The sequence below is a fragment of the Fundulus heteroclitus genome, chromosome 4 (assembly GCF_011125445.2).
Source record: "Fundulus heteroclitus isolate FHET01 chromosome 4, MU-UCD_Fhet_4.1, whole genome shotgun sequence".
Classification (NCBI taxonomy): domain Eukaryota; kingdom Metazoa; phylum Chordata; class Actinopteri; order Cyprinodontiformes; family Fundulidae; genus Fundulus; species Fundulus heteroclitus.
Window position 1 is genome coordinate 27,350,773 of NC_046364.1, and position 13,225 is coordinate 27,363,997.

Consider the following 13,225-nt stretch of genomic DNA (forward strand, 5'->3'; position numbering starts at 1 on the left):
AAGCGGTAGATCAGTCAGAGCAGCGCTGTTGTTCTTCTTGGACATCAGGAGGCTGTGGACTGTGAGACAGTCTAGACATTCAGGCATTGCTACCTTCATTGCATTTATGTGGAAACGTTTATTATGTCACATTTGGAAAATACAGTTTAAAAGCAAAACAATTAAATTGACCACAGACACAAATAAACTTTAGTTTTCTCATTATGTTACAACAAACCAGACTAAACCTTCACTTTTGGAAGTCAGTTAGAGTTACCAACATTTTTCAAAAGAGTCTTTCATTTGTCTTTTATCTTGTTACTACAATTTCCAGATTTGCAGTCAGATCAGGTTTGATCCCAGTGTTGATACGTAGTTTAGCAAGCTTCAGGAGCATTCTGTTTATCCTGGTTGGAAACTGTACAAAAGAGCAGCCCAGTGCCCTCCATATAGGGCTGGCCGTTTATAGAAACAAGTTATTGATAAAATAGAAATCATATTGACCAACATCCATGATTATCAACAAATTCAAAACATATAATTTAAGTGCAGCTCTGGCTTTTTTATGCTGTTGCTTAGTGACCTATTTTTTGACATGCAAACACTGAATTCAAACTCAACCCTTCATTCAACCAACTTCTGTACGTTTTTTAAAAAAAAGAACGTGTGCTTTCTGAGCTCTTTGAAGGGGCGGAGCTTGGTGACGGAGCATTCCTGGATGTTTGTGATTGGTTGGAAGGGTTTAATAACTTTAGTATTAACCTATATGAAAGGCAATAGGAAGGAAAACTCTTCTTCTATTGAGCTTTTTATTGACCCTTTTTTTCCTCTGTCACACCACATGTCTATCATTCACTATATATTGTTATTGAATTATCATCCGGCCCTACCTCCATATAATAATATGTATGAAACAAAGACAAGGTTTCATTCTGGTACAACCTGGATAGTAGCTGGTCTCTGTTGGGCATCAGGTTCAAGGATATAAAACAATTTAATGAAAATGAAACAGCAATGGAAACTGGTAACAGTCAGGAATAATCTAAGCAACTTATTCCCACTTTCAAAAAGTTTTTTTTGTTAATTTGTAATTTTTTTAAATCGCGTCTCAAACATTTGTTTTACTTCTTTTGAAAAATTCCTCAGTGGCTTTTTCTTTTCATCGTTGCCTTGTGACAGACCGACACAAAGTAGTTATTATTCATCATTTACAATATTTTTTTTACAAATGAACATCTGAAAACAGGTTTGGCATGCATCTCTGATGAGTCCTGTCTACTCTTTTACTCTTAAATAAATCCAGTGCAGCCATTTACGGTCAGAAATCACTTAGTAGAAAGGTCCACCTGTGTGGCTTTGCACCTCAGCATAAATTCAGCTGTTCTGTGAAAAAGCTGCAGAGATCCCCTAGTTATATGGGAGAATCTGTTAACTATTAGTCAAATAATTCACAAATCTAAACTTTGTGGAAGAAGCCATAAGAAGTTTATTTGCAGTTTGCGGCGAGCCATGTGGAGCACACAGCAAACGTGGAGGAAGGTGCTCTGGTCAGATAACTTTGTCCGACTGGGACAACGCTGTGTGTGAAGTTCAGCAGCACAGGAAGGGCCCATCCCTGCTGTAGGCATGGTGGAGGCAGCGTCATGCTGTCCTCCTCAGCAGGGACGGTGGTGTTGGTCAGAGTGGATGGGACGTTGGAGGCAGCCCCTTACAGAATATTCAGGTGTTAGAATGGATCCAGGTCCGGTCTATGAGAACCCCTCCATCCAATCTCACTGAACTTGAGCTAAAGGAAGGAAGAAAACGTTCAGTTTCTTCAGTCAACTTAAACTAATTGGAAGTGAATGTATTTCAGCAAATCATTTTACTAACACATGTATAGAATTATTAGTCACAGGCCTTTTATCTCTTTTTATTATGCTGAGTTCTTTAAACATTGACTTGTGTGGAATCCAAATGCCTCATCTCTAAAACGTCAGAACCCTGAATCATTTTTTTGCACTTCAGAAACACAGCCTGTTTTTGGGTCTTATCTCCAAATGGTCGTCATGGTTCTTGTTATTGATAGTGGTGGGTGTTAAGAGTCGAGCATGTTGAACAAAGCTGGGAGAGCTGCAGCAGCAGACCCAGCGTAGCATCGCTCCAGAACATACCGTACTCTGTTGTCCGTTCTTCACAGGCAGATAAGAAAATATTCCCCTGCAACAAACAATGAACACGTTTGCTGATGAGAGAAAGATCCTGAACATTTTAGTCAGAACGATCCAGCGAGGCCTCACGGCGCACGGCTCTGATCCTTCTTTCCCCTGTGTGGCCTCCCTGGTGTAAGACAAAAATGTGCCGTTCGTTCTTGAAATTCTGCAGATAATGCTGAGAAAACGCTCACTTCTTTTCAAACGCAGTTTACATTCTTTTTTTATTGTTTAGATGTTTTATAAAGGTAGAGATGTTCTGATGGTGTCAGAGTTGTGTGGCACGCTACTTAGGAATAACAATTAAAGGGGAGATCCATCATTTAAATACCAAGCAGACAGCTCTCTTTTCATTCTGCCCAGGGTCCGGCTAATCTCCCGGGTGGGATAAACTCAACCCGGTTCAGAGCAGACGGGGGAGTGAGCTGTGAGTGTGTGAGGGGAAAACTAAAGCCCAGAGCCTGTTTATTATCCGTATTAAAGTAACTGGGTTGCTCTGTGGAGAGGGAGCAAAAGAGGGAACAACATGGATGCAAATAAGGGCTATGACTCACTTTTTCCTACCGGCAGAGAATCCAACTGCTGCCCCCTGTAGGATATCTCATTTTACTGCAGTGGAGCAAAGTTTGTTGCTTTGAGCAGTTTTTGCTCTTGTTACTGCGCTGCATTTCTCAGTCTGCCTGTCTGTGTGTGTTGTCCAGGTGTCCACATTCTGATCGCAGTCGGCGCTGTGATGATGGTGGTCGGGTTCCTTGGCTGCTACGGTGCCATTCAGGAGTCCCAGTGCTTGCTGGGAACTGTGAGTTACAGACTCTGTGGGTTGTGATGTGCGCTTCCACCGAGCTCAGTAAATTTTCCAGGCTGATATCATTTTTTTCTTTCCTCTTCTTTTCCCTCTCTGCTGCAGTTCTTCGTCTGCCTGGTCATCCTGTTCGCCTGCGAAGTTGCCGTTGGAATCTGGGGTTACATGCACAGAGAGTCTGTAAGTGAGGACAAACGTGAAGACTAAACTACAGTGCCATGCAAAAGTATCCATACCCTTAGAGATGTATCACATTTTCTTAGATCAATACCAGCTTACATTTGGTACACTTGATGGTTTTTGGTCCTGCCTAAGACTGTCAGGTTGGGAGGGCGGTGACACCGTGGTGGGTTTGGACCATTCTCATTCCATGTTGGTGATGGATGGACTGGACAGGGCTACAACACTTTTCAGCTTTGTGTTTATAATATATTGGGACAACCAGGTATCATTTACCCATCCATTCGTCCTGTCAGTTTGTGGTCCATCGGATGAAGATGAGAAGCTAAACTCAGATATCAGTTGTTAGGCAGTAAGAGGAATGAACGTCTAAAAAAATGAAACATTTAAAAGAAATGATGAGCCTAACGCAGGTTCTAAGACGTTGGTGGGACAGCCGTTTGTAACATCTGCTTTCCTTTTCAGGTTTCAAAGGACATGAAGGGCTTCTATGACTCTGTCTATGACCAGGCCCTCACAGAGAACATCGCTGACCCGAATAAAAAGACGGCTGTTGGACAGGTGCTCAAGGTCTTCCATGAGACGGTACGACCAATTCATGTTCAAAAGGGTGTTTGGTCTAAAGTAAACCATTAGAGAGGAACTGTGTAGAGCAAGGGGCCGTTTGAAGGAAATGCTGTGTGTGATTCTAATAGAAATGTCACCGTAGAGTACAGATAGGTTCCAGTTATGGAAACCATCTGACCGTACTCAGGGCTTCTTTGTTGTGAGGGATCAGTGTGATTCTAACCTGTGGTGATGTCCCAGTGTCAGGAGATTATTCTGCTGTTTTCCTGAGCTCGCTGTAACCTGTAGCCAAACTTTGGTGCGTTGTACCTCTCCTTTGATAAGAAAGGCTTTAACATTGTTGTTTGTGTGATGTTTTATGTTTCAGCTTCAGTGCTGCGGCAAGGACACTATGACCTCGGTTTTCTCAGTGATAACGTCTAAAGTCGGCTTCCAGGACGTCTGCTCAGACAAATATATCGGAGTTGTAAGTGCTGTCTGTGACATCAGCAGTTTGGTTGAATGAAATATAATGACTGTAGCACCAGTTTGCCCCTTTGCCAATTCCTTGGTCCACTTGGACCCTTTCACCCTTTAGTCCCCTCTGACTTCAGGTCAGTACACTTCAGTTCCAAAAACAAGCTGCTTTACACCATTGTATTCAAACCATTGCATGTCAGTTTGTCTTTTCTTTTAGTTTAACATTGTTGTGGATTCCAGAGATAAATCTTACACACAAAATGATTTATTTGTACATTATTTTCTGAAGACGTTTTATTACACAGTTTCCACTGATTATGGTTCTGATCATAAGTCGTTTGAAGGATAACAGAATATAATTAAGCCAAGGGGCCCTGAGCGACCTCCCTGAGTTCTTACACCACTATTGGCTCGTCCTCTACAAAGTAGGCTGACAGGAAAGGGGGGAAGACATGCGGTAAAGGACCTCAGGCCAGAATCAAACCCAGGTCAGCTGCGTCAGGGACTAAGGCCTCCGTGTCGTTCTCACTACCCCCATGCCATCGGAGCACACCCCTGGTAGATTTTATTTATTGCAGTCATCCAGAGGGGGCATCCCTCTGGCAGTTACAACGGGACTGCAGAGTTAGATGATGACATAGGGGCAAAATGACCAGCAGGAGGCGCCGACTACTCATGAATGTGAAATGGGGGATACGCTGCAAAAAGGGAACTAAAGGTAGGTAGAATTTTCTTGAAATAAGTGTATTTGTCACTGATTTGATCAGGCAAGTTTAAATGATCTGCCAGTGGAATAAGATTTTTGCACTTAAAATACAAACAACTCATCTCCATCTTCTTCCAAGTGCAAAATATCTAATTATCTTATTTTTGGGGTCAAAATACTCATTCTATTGGCAGATAATTGTATGTACCTGCTCAAATCAAGGACAAATTTACTCATTTCAAGAAAATTCTACTTACTTTTAGTTCCCTTTTTGCAATGTAGAGTTGACTAATGTCACTTTCCAAAAGCAGGTAATTGGAATAAGGACTACTGTGACACCAAAGCAACTAGCTTCTGCCTGAATCATAACTTCTTCTCTCCAAGTCATCAGATGATGTCAGACTTTAAATGTTGAGCTCATTTCACAGCCTGATCTCCATAATGTCATGTTGCAATGACTAATTAACAGCCACACAATCGCAATCAGCTCATGTCTCTTCTCAGTGAAACGACCCCTTCAGTTCAGGGTTGAAACAGATGTTTCTGTGTTGTTCCAGATTAAAAAGAAGTTTCCAATTCAATGAAAGCAGCAGGGACTAATACAAGAAGCCCTTTCATCGTTTTATGGCTTTGGTTTGTTTAACCCACTAACTTTCTGGGTTCTTTTGTTTGCAAGTAACATGATTTTAAGATGTCCTTTTTCTACATTACACAATCTAGTGCATTTAACAGATGATTACCATGAGAAGCAGCATTCAGAGCAACCTATATCTGGGCCTCTGATGCAAAGCAGGAGGAGGGCAGAAAGCTAGAGCACAAAGCTTTGTGCTAACGCTTTCTCCAAAAAGAGAAATACGAGAAAAACTCTGCCCCTGCCTCCTTTTCTGAGACTGTTGGGTACAGCGAGGCTCAGATGGGCGTTCAGTGGTTGGGTCCAGTTATGGGTTAGAATCTGCATAAAGCTGCCGGTTCAAATCTTCTCTGACTCTGATGGGTCAATGTAAAATGAGACGCGCCTAAGCTGGACCCATCAGGACCGACAGGCAGCCAGCCGCAAAGCCGACATGACCAGTGGGTGTGAAGCCGAGGATGGAAGAGACGAGCTTCACTGCCGGCAGCAGCACTGCTGTCACTCTGTGGGTAACGCGAGGCCGGTCTCAGATGTAAAACCGCTGGCATGGGGGAAAATGCCTAAGAAAGCCTCAGGAAGCGCTCCAGTTCACAGCTATAAGACAGAACCATAGCAGAAAATGCCTAGCTAACGCCCTGCCAGCAGGCTTTGTCTCATTGTTCCTGCCTTTGTTAGTGGCAGGGACTGCAGCATTGTTCGCTGGACTAGTATCACAAGTAGAGAAGAGTTTAGTCTGGGTCCAGAATACGGTACTGGGAATGTAAGTCCTGTCTGATTTATTTATTTTTTTCTTTTACAGGACTGCCACAATAAAATCGACGAACTCTTCTCAGATAAGATTTACCTGGTGGGAATCGCCGCGCTGGTTGTTGCCATCATAATGGTGAGAACACGAGGACGCACGTCCAGCATGTGTCAGGAAGTCGTTTCCATTAAGTCAGTTCAACTGTGCTGTCGGTCCCAACTGGGTGGAGCAACTGAGTGAAGGAGCCATGCAGTAACTAATGCATTAATATCCCTTAATACTGCACTACATCAACATGAACCTTCACACATAGGTCAACTAGAGTTGCACAGTACAGGAAATTGCCAGATCATCATGTGCAACATTGCAAACACAAAGAATGCTTGGATGCAACAATTGATACGCTATAAAGTTTCAAATAGTACATTTTTACACTGTGCATGTCAGCTGGATGGACCATTCTAGCTGTTGATGCCCCACCTGCTATAGATTTTAATGCTTGAGATGTCAGAGAATGACATGATCATGGTGGTTAAAGAAAAGGCAGGAAAATGTAGGTTTGTATGGAGTGAATTTTGTTTCATTATTGTTGCAAGCAAAGAACACATTTTGTAAATGGAAATTTGAAAAAAAAATAAAAAAAACTTTGCAAAACTTCTTAATAAAAAACGGTTTTCAGAGTGACTTTGCTGTATTCCAAGATAAAAAAAAATTTCGAAGAAAAAATGGGCATTTTTTCATTTTAATGTTTTGCAGTTTACAGATTACATTCTCCTCACTTCTCACTCTCGACACGCACATTGACCAATAAAAAGGTCGTTGCTAACGTCCCTGCAAACCAATAGACATGCATCTTCACTTCTGACTACAGAAGAAAGCCCACACCAGACGTGAAGAGAATGTGATCTGTAAAATGCAGTTTAAAAAAATACAAAATCTGTAAAAAATAACAGATCACTTTTTTTCAGTTGAACAAATAAAACCTGACAAAACAGTGAAGTTACGCTCAAAACTTTCTTGTGATGAAGAAATTCAAATTTCAGGATTGCATTTTTTTCTTCTTCTAAATTTCCATTTACAAAAGGTGTTCTTTACTTCCAACAATCAAATTCACTCCAAACACCACACAAACAATAGATGTATTTATTTAATCCTTGATTGCAAACAAGTTAGTCATCACAGATGCTGCGATTGAAGAATGGGTAATTAGCTTTTTAGAAACCTGTCTGCTCAGCGCTACAGCCACACACAGAGAAATAATGCATTGCTTGTGTTTGTCCCTGCAGATCTTTGAGATGATCCTCAGCATGGTGTTGTGCTGCGGGATTCGCAACAGCCCAGTGTACTAAACGGACTGAGTGGATGGAATGAAGACCACATCAGTCACAGTCTCTGTTCTTTCTTTATTACATGGAAATATCCCATATAATGCTTGCTGGATTTAGTGAGCTGTTTAAAATGCTGCCCTTAAACTTCATTACACTGTTCCACGTTTTTTTATTCACAGATGGTGTCATATGTATACAATCGGCCCTATCCTTTAATGAATTGTAGTTGTTTTTTTAATCACACTGTCACTCATTGGTTAAAATCACCAGTCAAGGTGCTGTAGTTCTTTGAAGATTTTTTTTTTTATTTGTTTATCTTGATTTTTTTTCTGCAATCCTGCCTATGAACATGCTGATACATTCTGTTTTATGGATTTATTTGACTGTTTTTCTGTATAAACTGTATATAAATATATGTTAACAATGCTTTATGTCTGCCTGAGCATGGATATTGTATTATACAAGGTCTCTGTCCAGTAGTTTCTCTTTACTAACCTCTGCTCGACTGTCTTGCTTTAGACTGAGTCAGATATGGCTGTATGTTACTGACACTACACTGGTTGGCCTTACCGACGCAGTATAGCAGTTAGACCAAACACACGTTGCCCCAACATCCACGTTAATGTGCTATGTCTGCATGAATCTATTTACTCTAAAAAGCTGCAGGTAACGCCAATCACCAGGGTTTCCTACAACTGTTCGCTCATCTATAAAAAAGAAGTTTCTCTTGCGCCTAAACTAATGGACCTTTTTTTCCCCCCCTTACTGGCTGCCATAGTGAATTTAAAGTATTAGAGCGCCACTTCTAACGCTTCCAGCTGCCATCTCATACAAACCTAGAGTACAGATCATCACACCTCCTGCTGCAACATTTGCATAACTTCATGACTAACCATTTCCAATTATGAATTTAAAAAAAGCAAGATTCAAATCTAAGTCTGGCAAAATTGCTTTGATTGGTGCTGTCAAGGTCTGTCTCTCACATGCCATCATGTGCCTCCTCCTCCTCCTCCTCCTCCACTGTGCCCTTTGTAGTTCACCATTCATGCACTAACACGTCTTAGTCAGGGGCCAGATGGGGAAGAAGCAGCAGATCTCTTTCTGTTTCACTATTTGGGTCCAAATTTACTCTCCCAGATGCAGCTGCAGGTCGGCACTGCCTGTTGACGCGTCAGCAAACGCGCATCCCTTCGCTGCATCTTTATAACCTCCCACCTAGTCTTAGCCTATAGGTCAGCCTATGTATAAGCCTTGCCTTGTTATCAGCTTCTACCTAGACTGGTAAACAGTGGAAGTGTGTAATGCACCTCTAATGTATCCTTATAAAGAAGGTTGTAGAGAACAATGTATGCCTTTTTTCTCTTTGTATCGCGATATGTTTGTCTGGTATGTCAAACAAAGTCTGGTGAGGGAGGAGGGGGATTTAGTGGCAGGGTCGATTGAGGGGGACGTCAAGCTCTCTCCACATATCATTTAAATAAACTAAAAAAAATAAAAATGTATTGGGCTCTTGATGAGGACACTGTTTGTCCAGGTAAATATACTTTATATTTGGCAAAGTACACTCTGGATCCACTGCCACAAGTCTCTGCCTTTTTGCCCTTGTAGACTTTGTTTTGCCCAGATTAAAGGGGATTAAATGTATTTTCCAATTAACTAATTGGCTGGTTTGGTCTTTTTTTCCCCATCATGCTGCACTGTAATGTGAAACAATGCCCCTATCAGTGGTGCTAAATGACTCTGGAGAAAGACTAGAACAGCAGACAAGAAGTAGCACAGATAATGTGTTGTTATTACCGCTGATGTGAATAAGTTTTAATCTACCGTTGATAATACACCTGCGTGTCACTCACTGTGGTCCCAGGCTTACGTTTGACTAAAACCACATTTCTAACCACAGAGATGCCAATTAAAAGTCTCTTCATTACTGGATCGGTCCCTTGAATGATCCTGTGCATCTGCTGGAGGATTGCTAACAGCTGCTCCTGTCGGTTCGTACGGTTTAGAAGACCTGGGGTGTGAAATGATTTCTGTACAGAGTTCCGCTTGTGATTGTGCTTTTAGTGTCTCAGTACAACACAAATAAAATCAAACTATCTTGTTTAGAATGTATTTGATAAAGATACAATTCAAAGTTCTGTTGGAGCCCCCAGGTGTCAGTAAAATAAATAAAAATGTGTATAGAATAAAAGTATACAGATGCAAATAGACAACATATTGACCCTGAAGTACTTGAGGCTCTGCATGACCTTCAGTCTTTCGCTGAGACCCTGTCAGGTATCTTCCTGACCCACAAGCAGAAACCAAGTGGAGACTCTGGGTAACCAAGGAAACACGTTGATTCTCTCCAGGAGAAAAGTTCGTCTGGGCTCAGCGGGGTTTCCACAGGTGGCCCAGCAGTATCTGGAGACGAGAAGACAATTAGTTGGTGGATGAGGAAAGGCCAGTGGCTGGTCTTTGAGAGGAGGAGGCCTGAGGATCCTGGTAGCTGCATGAGGTGGAGTTCCTGGAGGGGAGCAGTGGAGAGCTAACCTGACAACAGCCAGATGGATGTCTCGCTCCGCCTAGCTCCACTCACATACATCTGGGACACCGCCATAGTAATTGCCTTTATTGAAGGCTAGGGCTTATCAAAAATTCTTGCATATGATTGGATAAGCCACTTGTCTGTCATCTTTATCGACGTGCTATTTCAACCACTCACACCGAAGCTAACCCGTGACGCTGACGAGAGAGACGCAGGGGGAAAAAAATAGTTTTATTGACAGTGAGCTGACAGGAAGTGGGGGGGGGCAAAGCGCCGCGGGTCGGAGTCGATCCCGGGCGGACCGCGTTGAGGACTAATATGGTTCGCGCTAACCGCTAACGGTTCGCGCTAATCGCTAACGGTTAGCGGCTAACCGCTCGTTAGCGGCTAACCGCTTGCCAAAACCGGTCGGGAGAAGGGCGAAAACATCGTTTCCACCAACAAAAGCTTTCAGAGCCGTTCTCTGATGTTCTTTTAATGAAACAATATCAGGTAGATTGGACAACACAGAAGAAATAGCAGCATCAATGCTAACGCTTGCTTCCTCGATGCGAGCCGCCATTGTTGTTGGAACGCTTCTCCGCTACGTCACATCCAGGAAACACCCGCCCTGCGTCCTGATTGGCCAGACCATAAATTTGGTTGGGGAAATCATTTTCAATGAGCGATGTCCCAGATGTATGTGAGTGGAGCTAGGCGGAGCGATACATGCAGCTGGCTGTTGTCAGGTTAGTGGAGAGCGGGCAGGAGGGAGGAAGGAGCAGCCTGGAGACGACCGTGGATGGAGGAGCCAAAAGTCTGATCAGACCAAGAGAAATCCTGATCAGGTGATTGGGCCGCTGGCAGGCAGCATCCTGGAGGAAAGAGGAGGGCTAAATGTGTGAACTCTGCAAAATCCCCGCAGCCTGGTGAGGAAATACCTGCAGGTGAAATGGCCTGTATTATTAGGGGTGTGACAACCAGAACAGCAACCAGAAAGACAGGAGTCATATGAAGAGCAACAAACAAATCCATCGATGAGCAACTAAAAAAAAAGAAAAATTGAGCAATTAGATCCTGGGATTAGTGCAGTGAGGAACAGGTGAGTATATTATCATTAAAATAAGTATTAAACTTGCAATAGCTTCACTATAACGTGTTGCAGTACCATCAAACTCACAGCACACAAAGTACCTGATCCTAATCATACTACAACTCTTATCTTGGTAAAATCTGCTTACATTTATTTTTTGTGATTTTATTCTCATTAAAATAAGTATAAAATGAGAAATAACTTTACTACAGTGTGTTGTCGTGCCATCAAACGCACAGTGCTAATAAATTGGAATATTTTGAATAAACATAACATTGCCTTTAATGATGCAGACTAGGGCTGGGCGATGTGGCTGGCAAATAATATCTCCAATTTTATTTTACCAAATCGGATTAATCGGTTTCCTTTTCCTCCTTTTTGTTTCACAAAAAAAGTAAAGAAATTATATGAAATTTTTCCTTTTTTTTTTATTTCAAGCATTTTTTTCTGGGGGGTTGACCAGAGTCTAAAGTGCAACTAAGTAGAAGCTGTGAAACGCGATAAGCAAAACAAGATGGCGGCCGTGGTTTTACACTAGCTTACTGTAACTTCAAACTAACTGAAAAAAAACTAAATGAGTTAATTAAAATGTCTCAACTTTTGGTAAAATGTTTAATCTTTATGGCATTTTGACAATATGATTTCCAAAACATATATTTAGCATTTCATGCTATTGCAAAATAAAATCTTGATTTTCCAAAAATTAAATCTTAATAAATTGTAAATTCGAATTAATCCATCCATCCATTTTCTTACTCGCTTTATCCCTCATGGGGTCACGGGGTTGCTGGTGCCTATCTCCAGCATTCACTGGGTGAGAGGCGGGGTTCACCCTGGACAGGTCGCCAGTCTGTCGCAGGGCAACACAGAGACAAACAGGACAAACAACCATTCACACACACTCACACCTAAGGAGAATTTAGAGAGACCAATTAACCAATTAACAGTCATGTTTTTGAACTGTGGGAGGAAATTCGAATGAATCGATTAAATCAATTTATTGCCCAGCCCTGCTTACACTGCAGACATGCTTGTACTGACAATGACTCTGTATTATTCCCGAAGAATAATGAACTTTATCTGTCAGCCTGTTTGCATCTGGTACACAGGTTCACCAGAAGCTGGCCCAGCTCACAGCGCTGGCCTCCATCTGTTAGTGGATCACCAGCTTCCTGAATGATGGCAGCAGGTCTTCTCTCCTCACTCCTCTTCTCTCTCTCTATGCAAATGACTGAACCCAGCCGGTCCAAACAACAAACAATCAAGTCTGCAGAGAGGATCACCGGGTTGACCTTCCCTCCATTCAGGTTTTGTAGAAGTGTAGGGACAGGAGAAGGGCAGCTAACATCTCTGCAGACTCCACACATCATGGACACAAAATGTTCAGACTTTTACCTTCAGGTGGCGCTGCAGTGCACTTTTACAAAAACCAGCTGCCAAAAAGACAGGCTGTCACTCTGATGAATGAAATGAGTAGTCAGCCACACGACTGTGACACAAAATAAGCTTATTTGTACTATTCTGACTTGCCATTAAAAAATATTGGGTATACATATACTGTTACAACCCAGTTCAGTCAGGCAAAAGGGGAAGTAACATTAAACCAGAAGTTGAAGGTTTTTAAGAATAAAAGTGATTTCAAAAGTGAAATCAACAAACAAAAAGAGAGAAGGGATCACGCACTTAGTTGATTTTGGTAAAGAAAAACAACTATAGATGCTATCATTAGTTTTTTTTTAAAATGGAACCAAGGTCTAAGTGAATGTTATCAGTTAATCAGATGGGACAAACTTTAATCTAATTAACCATTAATCCACAATCAATCATAAATCAATTATTTGTTTGCATCCCTTGTAGTGATTAAAATAGACCAGCCACAGTTTTGTTAAAATGTTGCTCACACTAGCTTCGCAAAATGGTTTGAACCCATTTTGTGAAGCACATATTCACACATATTTATCAGCTGTGCCATTAAAATGCAGCTGACAAGATATATGTGTTTATTGGTGGACTAATCCCCTTTTTGTGTCCGTGGCT

At 41.8% G+C, this 13,225-nt stretch overlaps 1 protein-coding gene and 1 long non-coding RNA gene across 2 annotated transcripts; one reads left to right on the forward strand and one right to left on the reverse strand.

Moving 5' to 3' along the window:
- Positions 1-1,195: 1,195 nt before the first annotated feature.
- Positions 1,196-2,223, reverse strand: LOC110368475. The gene is made up of 2 exons (XR_002428103.2): positions 2,133-2,223; positions 1,196-1,765 (listed from the first exon to the last, which is right to left on the reverse strand). It is a non-coding gene; the product is annotated as an uncharacterized LOC110368475 (long non-coding RNA).
- A 623-nt stretch (positions 2,224-2,846) lies between these two features.
- On the forward strand, positions 2,847-9,245 carry LOC118562963 (CD81 antigen-like). Its single transcript, XM_036136315.1, has 6 exons — positions 2,847-2,970; positions 3,079-3,153; positions 3,619-3,738; positions 4,088-4,186; positions 6,316-6,399; positions 7,548-9,245. The coding sequence occupies exons 1-6, from the start codon at positions 2,905-2,907 to the stop codon at positions 7,608-7,610; spliced, it is 507 nt and encodes a 168-aa protein (XP_035992208.1). The 5' UTR covers positions 2,847-2,904; the 3' UTR covers positions 7,611-9,245.
- Positions 9,246-13,225: the final 3,980 nt, after the last annotated feature.

Coding starts and splice junctions, on each gene's coding strand:
- LOC118562963 (XM_036136315.1), top strand. CDS start 2,905: ATGATGGTGGTCGGGTTCCTTGGCTGCTACGGTGCCATTCAGGAGTCC. Junction 2,971..3,078: donor CCCAGTGCTTGCTGGGAACT/GTGAGTTACAGA, acceptor TCTCTGCTGCAG/TTCTTCGTCTGCCTGGTCAT. Junction 4,187..6,315: donor CAGACAAATATATCGGAGTT/GTAAGTGCTGTC, acceptor TTTCTTTTACAG/GACTGCCACAATAAAATCGA.